This window comes from Clarias gariepinus, chromosome 7 (genome assembly GCF_024256425.1).
Source record: "Clarias gariepinus isolate MV-2021 ecotype Netherlands chromosome 7, CGAR_prim_01v2, whole genome shotgun sequence".
Classification (NCBI taxonomy): Eukaryota; Metazoa; Chordata; class Actinopteri; order Siluriformes; family Clariidae; genus Clarias; species Clarias gariepinus.
The window spans coordinates 27445072-27458705 of NC_071106.1; the positions used below are offsets into that span (position 1 = coordinate 27445072).

Sequence of the window (13634 nt, forward strand, 5' to 3'; positions counted from 1 at the left end):
GACACTCTGCAAAAACTTCGTTTTGAGGTGTTCGCACATCCTCCCTATAGTCCTGATCTTGCTCCATCAGACTTTTTACATGCTTGGACCGCTGAAACCAGCCCTACAAACACGAAATTTAACTTCTGATGAACCTACAGCCAGAGTGCGGATAATTTTTGACTCACCCTCGTGTAACGTGAGAGCAGGAAACGAACGTTTATGCGTGTTCTAAATGTTTACCTGTTGTTTCACGAAGTGACCATTGGGTGTCAGTGTTGAACAAAAAGCGACCATGAAGGCGGAAGTCTAAGGCAAACCGGAAGTTATTTTCGAGAGGCTTTCGAGAGATGGGAGGATTATAGATTTAGATTGCTAATCGTTTTGTAGCAGATATTTTATGTTATGGGTTACCGTTAATTTGTAAGAAACTGTATTAAATGTCACTGCCATGGCACGAGCGGCTGGAGATATTATTCATTTAAACGTCGGAGGAAAGAGGTGAGGTCGCCAAACTTTCTGGATGTGTGCATTTGAATGACATGTTTCTTATTTTTATATGAAATATTGTCCTTAAAAAAAAACAAAAAAAATCTTGCGTTTGAGTGTTCCTATGAGTTGTATAAAGAGATGTAATATTTATGTTGTTTACTAATGTCACAAGACGATTGTAATCAAAGCCATATTTAGCATTTCAGCTAGTTACAAGTATAGGCGAAAACATAGCTATCTATCTATCTATCTATCTATCTATCAATCTATCTGTACATGTACTTATTTAATTAACTTTATGAGCACTGTTTTGTTTCCTCTGGCACAAGATCCTCTCAGCTGAAACAGCAGTAACTTTCCTCTTCATAACCGAGTCTTACTTAATGAATGATTGTAATTTCAGGTTCAGTACCTCCAAGCAGACTTTGACATGGGTACCTGACTCCTTTTTCTCAAGGTTAGACTACTTACCCTTTTTATTTAACAACATTCAAACACATAATCTGAGCTGACTGAGATAAATATAACAAGGGACTGTTATTCCTTTCTTTCTCTCAGCCTTTTGAGTGGCCGGATATCCACCTTAAAGGATGAAACCGGAGCGGTATGATGTTTGCTTTTCCTTTAATAAACCATCAAAAGCAATATTTAGGTTTCTGTTGTTCCTCATATAAAATATTTGTACCCCTCTGGTTCTAGATTTTCATTGATCGTGATCCTTCACTTTTTGCTCCTATTCTAAATTTTCTGCGCACCAAAGAACTGCATCCCAGGTGATGTTGCACTCTGGATTGTCTTATGAGTCAGGCTTTTGAATTCTTTTTTTTTTTTACATGCATATTTTATGTGTCCTTGTATTTTTAAATTAATGTCTGCATCTTTTACAGGTCTACAGATGTAAATTTACTGATGCATGAAGCTGAGTTCTATGGAATCACACCATTAGGTCAGAATATTAGAAAGACTTCCTGGTGCATTGCTTAACAAATTTGTTCAATTATATTTTTAAACGTTATCATGCTAGAATTATTTCCTTAAAAAAAAAGTCTAAGGTTGTCTAAGTGGCACAGTGGGCAAAATATTTTTGGTGTCACAAATTCAGGTTCCAGGCAGTGGATAGGGATTGGAAATTAATTTAGGATTAAAATGTTTGTTAAGAAGGGAACGATGGAAACTAGTCAAACCAGTCAAAAGTTTAGACACACCTTCTAATTCCATCGTCTTTCTTGATTTTTCTTTCCACATTGTAAAACAATTCTTAAGGTATTTAATGTATGTAGTAGTCTTTTTTGGACAGTTGATATTGAGATGTGTCTGCTACTTATATATACTTATATATTATTATATGTGTCTGCTGCTCTATAAAGCCTTTATAACAGCTCTAATCTGAGGTGCTGATAATTGGTGATTTTTATTTATTTATTAATTTTTTTGTCTGGTAACTCTAAATGAACTCCGCAGAGATGCATTTATGTCTTGCCTTCTTAGAATGATCTTCATAAGAGCCAGTTTCATTATGGTGTGTGATGGGATTTACAAATGCACTTGATAATACTGTTCTAAGAACTGTCTTAAAGTAACAACTAATTGTTGTATGTATGTAGAATGTAGAAAAGAAATATTTTTGTCTGGTACTGTACATGTTTTCCCAAGAGAAAAATGAGCAAGTGAGTTTGAGTAAGCGATCTAGAAATTTCAGTTGCATATGATGATTTTTCACAAAGTTATTAAACATGATATACTGGTTTAAAATAACATTTCTTCTTTAAAATTTTTTTGTCTTTAGTACGTAAACTGCAGTTGTGTGATGAACTAGATCGCTCATCATGTGGCACAGTGCTGTTTAATGGCTATCTGCCTCCTCCAGGTGAGACATATGCACGCGTGCGCACACACATGAAAGTTGCTTTTTCCTGGAATAAACCCAAAAATAGCCAGATGTTTCAAATCCAAATTATACCACAGAGAAGACAATTGTAGGTTATTGTGTGATGTGCTTTATTGCCATTTTTGTTCAGTTTGTTTCTGTATGTTGGGTTATAGCCCACAAATATGAGTGTTGTTTTTCTCTATTTATCTATTCATATGTCAACTACTTGTCAACACAAAAACACTACCCAAATCAATCAGCTGGCATATGCCATAAAAGGGGAATGAGCTTGGGAAAAATCCTTCATATGGTCACAGATTCTTGACCTACCTGTACATTTATGTAACATCACTTCCTTATGGAAAAAGCAACATTACTAACACGTTGGAAATAACATTTTATTAAAATTGAGTGATCATCCACATCAGCCCATGCTTTATCACCCGAGTATAAAGTCATTTGTAGTGTTTAAACTTGAACCTTATTTTTGATTTTTGTCTGGTTTGACTGCTCTCTCTTCACAGTAACATTTTCAGGAAAATAATAGTTAATATTAGTAACAATAGCTAAGTCTGTTTGTAGTGTCCTGTTATTATAATTATAATAATAATAATAATAATAATAATAATAATTATTATTATTATTATTATTATTATTGTCTTTAAGTTGGTAATTTTTGTTTGGTGCTTAATCCAAATGAGGGAAAAACAATTATGTATTGCAATTTTTTTGTGACCAACTCCAAACCAATTTTTTAAATAAAAATTTTCATGTATGTATGTAGGATAAAATGTTGATTGAAACAAAATCAGATAAAACATGATAATCATGTGATGCTGCAGGAGTGTCATGGACATTTTGGCAGCTTGTATAAGATTTCAAATGGAATTAGTTTCATTTTGCAGTTATCTAAAACACTGTTTGTTGAATTGGCCACTTATGTGATGTGATGTGATCTATGCAAACATGTGGTAATATGTGGCTTTAGCAGACCACAATGCATGTAACATATTGCTTAAATTTAGCAGAATGGTTGCTGAAAAGATTTAGTCTTTGTTTTTAGTGTCTTTGTACCTATAACTCAGTCATGTTTTGTGTCTATCAGTGTATCCTGTGAAGCGTAGGAACAGACACAGCGTTGCCGGCTCTCAGTTCATGACTGGCCGATCTGTCCCTCTCGAGAGAGCCACAGTCCGGCGCAGCAACACAATGCCACCCAACCTGGGCAATTCAGGCATGCTGGCAAAAGCTGCTACAGAAGAGAAAATATCAGGTATTTTCTTCCTTTTTACAAGTGTGGTGACAATTACAAATTAATTATCATGAGATTTGCTGTTTTGATACTGCTTTATTTTATGATCTTATCTCAGAGCATAGTAGAATTAATAATAGCTTATTAAACTAATAATAGGAATGCTAGAATGACTTGTCGGACATGACTTGTCAATCAGGAATACCCAAATCCATGATAAGTTTGGTTCAGTGGACTGATTGTTCAGTTAGCTATATATATGATTTCTATATGTGATTTAAGACACATACTGTGAACTGCTGATTGTGAGATGTTTGTGATAGTGTTTATATGGCATGTTGATTGAAATGCTGGGTTAATTGAGTTGATATTCATAAAGGACTGCTGCCGCTACCTTTGTAAGTTGTAATTTCATGCATTTTTTTTTTTTTTTAAGGTCCGGGCTCAGATCCAGGAATGGTTCGAATCATATGCGGGCATCACAACTGGATTGCTGTGGCTTACGCACAGTTTGTAGTTTGTTACAGGTAAATGTATGTAATTAGCAAATAGTCCGATTTTTTTTTTTTTAAGAATTGTGATAATTACCTGATAATTAAAAACAAACGCTGAATTTGTTTAAATGGGTCTCCTTTTTCAGTCCTTCCATGTCCGATGTCTCAAGCTTTACATTCCTTATTAAAACTACTTCTTAAAGATTATTGCCTGACATACTGCAACAGTGATCATCTTCATGCTGAATTTTATTTTTATAGGTTGCAGTCAAGTCATATTTTTGTGTCAAAGTCTGTGTGTCTTCTCTTAGGACTAGTTCTGAGTAATATGTTAATCTAAATATCATTACAACTTGTATCATAAAAACGATTTACTTTTATATCATGGCTATCATGAAAATAAGGTGATAAGATGTATTGCACACCCCTACTGGTTTTGTTGTGGTTTAAGCAATTTTTTTTGGCAATTAATGTGAAATTTAATAATAATAATAATAATAATAATAATACTACAGGACAGTATGGCAATATACATATATTCTGTGAGATGGATAACTCCAGTGCAACATATCTTGTCTATAATAATTATGGTTGAATAAATATTAATTGCCAGAAATGAACTGTAAGTACGCCCTCTTGTGGTGTACAAGTTTAAGATATGGAGATATTCCATGTGGATAAAATGTGTGCAAATCAGCCTAATAGAGTAATGATTTATCATCCTTTATGCAAAATTTTTTTTTTTAAAAGTCAGAATTAAATAGATCCTTTTTCCTCCCTCTTCTTTTCTATTTTTTTAGGGTTAAAGAGTCCACTGGGTGGCAGCAAGTTTTTTCAAGTCCCAAACTAGACTGGATCATCGATCGAGTTGCACTCAATGCTAAAGTCATGGGCGGATCACTAGCAGACAATGACAAGATGGTCGCGGTGGCATCTGGAACAGAGATCATATTGTGGACTGTCTGTCCCGATGGAAACGGAAACGAGATTGGTAATGATTTATTTTTATGGTTTAGAGTTAAAAAGAGAGTCCCATAGTTGCTGTACTAATTCCTACTTAGCATTGCCGGGTCACTGCAGCCACCATAACCACTGTGTATAATAACAGAATGACACAGACTATTCCACTGTGAGCACATAGAGAAAGCACAGCAACACACTGGATATGGTGGAGGCCAAGTCTGAGAGGTTTTCTTATTTTTAAAAGGTGTGATGGTTGGTATTAGATGCTCCCTGAGTAGATTTTAATCCTAAGAAAACTTCCTTTTCTTTATTAGAAAGTAAAATTTGTCCAGGTTCGTCTTCATTTTCCCATGCCTGTAAGAGTGCCTTTGTAATAAATATTACTAACATTAAAATATTATGTACAAAGAATATCACATTAAATATTAATTGCTAATTCAGGAAAATATCATTGACCCAGAATATCTTTTTTTTCACAGGTGTCTTTAGCTTAAGTGTGCCCGTTGAGGCTCTGTTCTTCGTGGGGAATCAGCTCATTGCTACGAGCCACACAGGGAAAGTGGGTGTGTGGAATGCTGTAACAAAACACTGGCAGGTTAGTTAGAGCTCTGATTTCATCAAAGTAGATGCAGATCAGTGTCCTGATGTGCCATGTTTGCAGTTGGCAATAAACTGCTAATTTGTTGTTTGTGAGTAGGTGGAGTGTTGTGTTTTTTTTCTTTTTTTTTTTCTGTTTGTCAGGCAAATTTTGTTTGCATCTGATGTGACTGCTGCTTAAATATGACTGTAATCTTTATTTAGTAGCATTGGGTGGATTTTCTATTTATTACTATTTATTTTGAAATGTTCCTTAATGTAAAGTGTTTTCTTTTTTCTGTATGTACATGTCGGTAGAATCAGGATGTGGTTCCCATAAACAGTTATGACACAGCAGGGTCCTTCCTCATCCTCGGCTGTAATAATGGATCCATCTACTACATTGGTGAATATTAATACTTATTTGATATTAGAATTTTTTTGTGAGATAACAGTAACAAAACAGCTAAAACCAGAACTGGTTATTATTATTTCTAGGTGACTTCACATATTATTCCTACAAGTTAATCTAAAATGTAATAATCATCAAAAAAATTAAGAGAGAGAACCAAGGATGTGTCAGTGTTAAGAGATATGATATGATATCAAATGATATTCGCATCACCTATTGTATTAACGATGTGTCTATGTTTGAATGAGCAATTAATGAGAAGTTAACGCACAGTCTTGCTTTGTAGCATATATAAAAATGCAGATTGATTTCGAAAAGGTCACTGCTGGATGTTGCCATAAAGATTGCTCAGCTCGCTAAATCACAGTGATTAACGTGACCACTGCATTTTAAGAATTCCATAAATAGAACAATAGAAAGACAAAAATCTCCCCTGAAAGCTTATCAGAACAGCAATGTGTTGTGAATTATTTCCCTATTGCCCCGGGCATTGGTCATGCTTTGACTTTCTGGAAGGTTTTGCATTCTTATACAATGCTTTACATTACATTCTGTTTCAAGTCATAAAAAATACAGTATGTCTAATTTAGATTGGTTTGTGTTTCTCAGATGTACAGAAGTTTCCATTAAGGATGAAGGATAATGATTTGCTGGTGACGGAGTTGTACCGAGATCCCAGCGAAGATGCAATTACAGCACTTAGTGTCTATCTTACACCTAAAACAAGTAAGACGCAAACAAGCATCCCAGTAAAAAATTAAAATCGTGGTTAAATGTAAAAAAGGAATAGTAATTTTCAGTTTAAAAGTGTGTGGTGTAATCTAGTTTACCCTTTAATCTAGACTCTAACTTCATTTTATAATAACAACAAAAGTTATTTTAGTGTACTGTATTGAATGAAATGTATTAATGATACTTATTAATTAGCTCTCTTGATGCTATTGTTGGTGTATGGATTCTTACTTAGTAAGAAGTAAAGTACTGTATGGGTCAGGGGTGAAATTGTGCTCACTGTTTTCCGTTTTCTTTCCCTTTACTAAAATCTTAATTTTAATCAATGTTAGTGGGCCGACACATGTTGTTTAAACGCATAAAATTTAAATGTGGGTTAACCGACCAGAAATTTGCATTCATGTTGAAGTACATTTGACTAGACAGAAGACATGCCAACCTATCTTACAATCCATCTTGTCCTCAGCTCAACATAATTTTTAGGAACGAGCCTTGAAAATATGTTGTGTGTTTATTTTCTCTTAAGTGGTATGAGGAATGCTTTGCATAAAGTAATGTGGAAATAAAATCAATAAAGGCATGTCTAACTTGGCAAACATTACAAAGTATAAATTTAATCAGTTATATCTTCATAAATATTTCATAATCTTCAATGGTTTCAAGCAAATGATTTGCAAAAGGACTATATATTGTGTTTTTATAATGCCTGTGGTGTGTATGTGTGACAGGTGACAGTGGAAACTGGATTGAGATTGCCTATGGCACGAGCTCAGGAGCAGTGCGTGTGATTGTTCAGCATCCTGAGACAGTAGGCTCAGGGCCACAGCTTTTTCAGACATTCAGTGTTCATCGGAGTCCTGTTACTAAAATAATGCTGTCAGAGAAACACCTCATTTCAGGTACAGTAGCATGCGCATACATGGCTTTCCTTTGCATCCCATAAAGTTTTATTCGTAGAAAGTGTCTAAAAGTATTACAATGTTAATAAATGAGTAACAGTGTAAAAATGTAAGATCAAGGTACAGCATAGATGTGATACCTCTATAGTAATATTAGCTGTTAGACGCATAAGAAAGATGTTGGGTTAAAAAATATATTGTACACATTAGTATTGGTAGTTATTTTAACATGGATCTTTAAATGCTCAACACCAGTATTTAAATGAGAAATCATTTTATAAATCTAGAAATAATAAATATAGAAATAATTAGGGCATGTTATTATTCAGCTCAGACAGGTTTGGCTACAGACACAAACTCTGGAAAAATTAAGAACTAGCTAATTATAATTAGTTTGGTTATAAAGACAAGAACCAGTTACTGATTGTGTCGACACTTGACAAAGAAAGCTCACAGAGGGAACACTCAGTGAAACTTTTGTTACTTAACTTAGTGAACAAACTAAGTGCATGTTCAAATTTGCTATATTTGTTCTAATAGTTGTCTTTAAAGAGGTATTTACTGTATTATTATTTATTTATTGTTATCATTTTTTAATAAACTATGTATATTATGCGTGTGTGTAGTGTGTGCAGATAATAACCATGTGCGTACCTGGACTGTAACACGGTTCAGAGGAATGATTTCCACCCAGCCAGGCTCCACCCCTCTCAGCTCATTTAAAATCCTCTCACTGGATGATATCGATGGACATGCAGGCTGCAGTGCTGGCACTGAGATTGGTAAGCAGCTTCACAGGAACAAAAGTTACCCCATGGTGTGCTTACCCCAAAGACAGTCGACTTGAAAACCTAAAATATCTTCGTCTGATACTTGTTCGGAGTAACACCAAACTGGTCAAACTGCTTTTTTAACGATGACATCCATACTGCCTACTCTCTATGTAGAACTCTTGCCATCAGATAATGTATATATATTTTTTTATGTTTCTCAGGTCCATATGGGGAAAGAGATGAGCAGCAAGTGTTTATTCAGCGTGTCGTTCCTGACACTGATAAACTCTATGTACGATTGTCTTCCAATGGCAAAAGGTAGGTAGTTTAATGGAAACTACTAATCAACTATTTTTTATTTAAATTGAAAAGAGAAGCAACCAGTTATCCTTGATGAAATTATCTATGAAACTATAAACAGTTTGTAGTATAAAGAGGAATGATAGAGGAATGCTTGCAATGCAGTTTCAAATGATTAAGGTACAGCACAGTGCAGATGATCAAATTAAAAATGGTGTGTGCATATATACAGGGTGTGTGAGGTGCGCTCTGTGGACGGGACTTCCATCACAGCTTTTGTGGTTCACGAGTGTGAGGGGTCAAGCCGCATCGGGTCACGGCCACGCCGCTTCCTGTTCAGTGGACATGCCAATGGCAGCATTCAGATGTGGGACCTGACAACAGGCATGGAGATTGCAGCCAAGGTGGACATAAAAGGTATGTGAATTATTTGGTTTTGTATGTACTTCCTTAGCACGGGATGATTATGGAAGGAAAGAAATATTACGGTATAAAAAAAGTTACATTGGAGAAGAGTATTTTGATGATATTTTAGATGAATAGCTTGTAAATTGTAGACAGGGTAGAAATAAAAAGAAGGGTATAAATAAATATGTATGAAAAACAAGGAAATTTTAAAAGTATGAATTTTATTAGCTCATTTCAAGATTAACTTTCTAATTTTAAAATCTAAAATATTTTAAATTGTGTTTGTGTGCATGTAGCACTAGGAGGCCCTACTGAGGAAGAGCTGTTGGAGTTGTTGGACCAGTGTGACTTGGCACTGACCAGAACACCAGAAATGAGTCCTGCTACATCACTCACACAATCGTCTCGCAACTCTACTTGCAGGTATCACTCGCTCACGTAAAAAAGGGGACATTCAGATTCATTTTCAGTTAATGAAGTTGTGTAAATAATTTTTGCATTATCTATTTATTAAATAAACTGAGCCCCCAGTGTAAACTGGTACCAGAAGGAATATTTTAGAAGTACTTCTATACTCTCAATTCCTTCTAATCTTCCTTTTTTTTCCCTTTTCCTAATTTTTTTGTTTTCTTATTTTCCTTCTGGCTGCTTTGCTTCTTTACTTGCTTCCATCCTTTTATGATTGGATAGACATGCTGAGTCACAGATTTTTTTAGAGGCATGGATTATACACTGCTGAAATTATGTTTCTCCCTCTTCCCTCTGTTCTAGTCTGCAGTCCCAGTCAAGTGAGAATGCTCGCGCTGGTGCGCCTGGCATTCGTGGTGTCAATCTTCCACGACCTCAGCAAGCATTTCTAAGATCGCGTGATATTCCTAGTCATCTTGGCCTCAGCATGAGCTCTCTGAGCAGCAGCGTAAGTGAGCGAGAGAGAGAGCGACAACAGGACAGAGAGAGAGACCGAGATGGCATGTTTGCCCCTCGGAGAGGCAGTTTTGTAGAACGATGTCAGGAACGAGCCAAAATCTCAGACATTGCAGGAACAGAAGCTCGTCTCGGCCTCAGACCACATTTATCATCATCGGCATCCAGACGCCCTGCCCCCTCTGTCCCAAGCCATGCCTCATCAAGTTTGAGCCCAATTAGATCACAGACCCCCACATCTCCAAGGCGAGGACCCACGTTGCCTGTAGGTGACACCTCACCCCCTGATGCAAGTTCTAAACAGGAAAGCCCATCTTCTCCACCACCCACCAGTCCAAAACCACATATGAATGAGACCAGCTTCTAATTGGCTGGCTTAAAAAACTGACAAGTGGTTGCTGCAACTCAGCCATGTATCTGCTAGTCAGGAGAAATAGTGTAAATGAAGAAGTTATTATCAAGGCTGTATTTCTTTTTGATTTTCTTTTCATTTATTGAGCTTTTCTTTGCAAAGTATCTTCCAGGGGGGAAAGAGAGACAGAACAAAATAAAGATGACGTTTTGTTTTCAGTCTATTTACCCAGTATTCTTGTGTTCCTGATGCATACTTCTTAGCAAATTTATGTCAGAACTATGCACTACACAATAGTATAACTAAATATTGAATATGTTAACAGATGCACAGAAACTTTTCTTGTCCAGACTTCAACCGGTCACATGCTAATATTAAAATGTTCATGTTGTCATAATTGCCTTATATTGTTATTATTGCTTTGTGATTGCACTCCGTGGTGTTTAAAAAGTGAGATGGGGAAACTAAGGCTCTTGGACCAGGTTGATTTTAAGTAAGGGCTCTTTTCGGTGATGCAGAAATGTTGCCTATCTAGCAGCCTCCTGGCACATGCATATGTTATCACTGCTTTTCTTAACATTTTCTGTTTGTTGTTGTTTTTTTGTCACGGATGTAGGATTGTGGTGTTGTTCTAGATATTTTATCACTGCCATGAAAATATTTAAAATTTGGGCAATTTTATATTTTTCTACTTTCAGGTTCAAAATTCGGTAATCCCTTAAATTCCTGGCTTATTATTCTGTAGTTCATTTTACCATGCATTATACAGTATACTAGGAAAACTATAAGGTCTGTCTGGACATTCAGGCATGTATAGGGAATTTAAGGGGTTAATATGTATTCAATATATGCATAAGGTATCCATACAGTGTGTGTAAATATTTATATATTACTCTTGAAGTCATAACAAATTCAAATAAATATTGTATACATAACACCTTTCAGAAGCATTTATTTTTTTCTTTTCATTTAAGATTTAATACATAATGCATATTATTGCCCATCAATGAAAGTTAATGTTCCCCAATCCATTCCAGATGAGGATTTACACATCCTTGTGTAATGCGTACCTAGATTTCATCAAAACACAAGAGATGAGAACAGTGGTTCTCAATCTTTGTCTTGGAAGACCCTGTCCTGCACTTTTTAGTATTTTGCTTGCTCTATCACACCCAGAATCTAAAAAGAAAAATCCGGAAATCACATTGTATGATTTTTTAAAACAATTTATTTGTGAATTTGTGTGGCAAATAAGTATTTGATCACTTGCTTATCAGCCAGATTTCTGACCTCTAAAGACCAGTTATTTTGTTTTTAAATAGTCCAGCTATACTCTGCTCATGATTCTAAATTAGTAGTACCTGTTTGAGGTCGTTAGCTGTCATAAAGACACTTGTGCACCCCACAATCAGCCAAAGTCTAAGTAGCAACATGGGAAAAACCAAAGAGCTGTCAAAAGACACAAGAGACAAAATTGTACACCTTCACAAAGCTGGAAAGGGCTACGGAGCAATTGCCAAGCAGCTTGGTGAAAAAAGAACAACAGTTGGAGCAATTGCCGGAAAATGGAAGAGGCTAATGATGACTGTCAATGTCCCTCGGATTGGGGCCCCATGTAAGATCTCTCTTTGTGGGGTATCAATGATGCCAAGAATGGTAAAGAATCAGCCCAGAACTACAGGGGAGGAGCTGGAAAGAGAGCTGGGACCATCGTTTCCGAGGCTACTATCAGTAATACACTAAGACATCATGGTTTAAAATCTTGCATTGCACGGAAGGTTCCCCTGCTTAAGTCAGCCCATGTCCAGGCCCGTCTAAAGTTTGCCAGAGACCATCTGGATGATCCAGAGGAGTCATGGGAGAAAGTCCTGTGGTCAGGTGAGACCAAAGTAGAACTTTTCTGTTTTAACTCCATTCACCGTGTTTGGAGAAAGAAGAATGATGAATATCAATCTCAATCATTATCTCAATAATACCATACCTACAGTGAAGCATGGGGCTGGAAGCATCATGCTCTGGAGGTGTTTTTCTGCACAGGGGACAGGATGACTGACCTGTATTAAGGAGAGGATGAACGGGGCTATGTATTGTGACATATTGGGCAAAAACCTCCTTCCCTCAGTCAGAGCATTAAAGATGGGTCGTGGCTGGGTCTTCCAACATGACAATGACCCAAAGCACCAAAACCAAGCAGGATGTCATACTGCTTAATATATGCAACTATATTTATTATTATTATTATTATTATTATTATTAGATTTTTTTTTTTATTTAGGCACTATTAAGCAGTATGACATCAAGCAGGAAAACCAAGGAGTGGCTCCGTAAGAAGCATATCAAGGTTCTGGAGTGGCCTAGCCAGTCTCCAGACCTAAATCCAATAGAAAATCTTTGGAGGGAGCTGAAACTCCATGTTGCTCAGCGACAGCCCTGAAACCTGACAGATCTAGAGAAGATCTGTGTGGAGGAGTGGGCCAAAATCCCTCCTGCAGTGTGTGCAAACCTGGTGAAGAACAACAGAAACCGTTTGACCTCTGTAATTGTTAACAAAGGCTTCTGTACCAAATATTATTTTTTTTGACTTAAGTGATTAAATACTTTTTTGACACAGTAATTTACAAATAAATTGTTTTTAAAAATCATACAATGTAATTTCCGGATGTTTCTTTTTAGATTCTGTCTCTCACAGTGGAAATGCACCTATGCTGAAAATTGTAGACCCTCCATGATTTCTAAGTTAGAGACTTTGCAAAATCACAGGGTGATCAAATACTTATTGACCTCACTGTATATGAGGATGCTTCTCGTACTATGGTGTTGGGTCTATTGATCACATTTCAGGGATCATGGATCAATTTGAGTACATCAGAATACTTAAAGAGGCCATGTTGCCTTATGCCGAAAAGAAAATGCCCTTGAAATGGGTGTTTCAACAAGACAACGACCCCAGACACACCATTAAACAAGCAGCATCTTGGTTCCAGTCCAACAAGATTAACGTTATGGAGTGTCCAGCCCAATCCCCAGACCCTAATCCAATAGAAAACTTGTGGCCTGACAATAAAAATGCCAAGAAATGCAGAGGAATTGTGGCGTGTAGTACAATTATCACAGATGTGAAGCAGTTCTCAGGAACCATAGTTATACAACTAAATATTAGTTTAGAGATGCACAAGAAAGATTCAACTTTAAGCATTTTTGTTTAAAC

At 36.3% G+C, this 13634-nt stretch overlaps 1 protein-coding gene across 1 annotated transcript; it reads left to right on the plus strand.

The window, feature by feature from the left end:
• Positions 1 to 296: 296 nt before the first annotated feature.
• On the plus strand, positions 297 to 11351 carry shkbp1 (SH3KBP1 binding protein 1). The gene is made up of 18 exons (XM_053501097.1): positions 297 to 480; positions 875 to 928; positions 1030 to 1075; positions 1171 to 1244; positions 1359 to 1417; positions 2258 to 2338; positions 3447 to 3614; positions 4030 to 4120; positions 4888 to 5078; positions 5530 to 5645; positions 5945 to 6032; positions 6648 to 6764; positions 7499 to 7669; positions 8296 to 8451; positions 8664 to 8760; positions 8975 to 9159; positions 9447 to 9573; positions 9922 to 11351. Exons 1-18 carry the CDS (start codon positions 431 to 433, stop codon positions 10439 to 10441), a joined length of 2391 nt encoding a protein of 796 aa, XP_053357072.1. The 5' UTR covers positions 297 to 430; the 3' UTR covers positions 10442 to 11351.
• The last annotated feature ends 2283 nt before the right edge of the window (positions 11352 to 13634 follow it).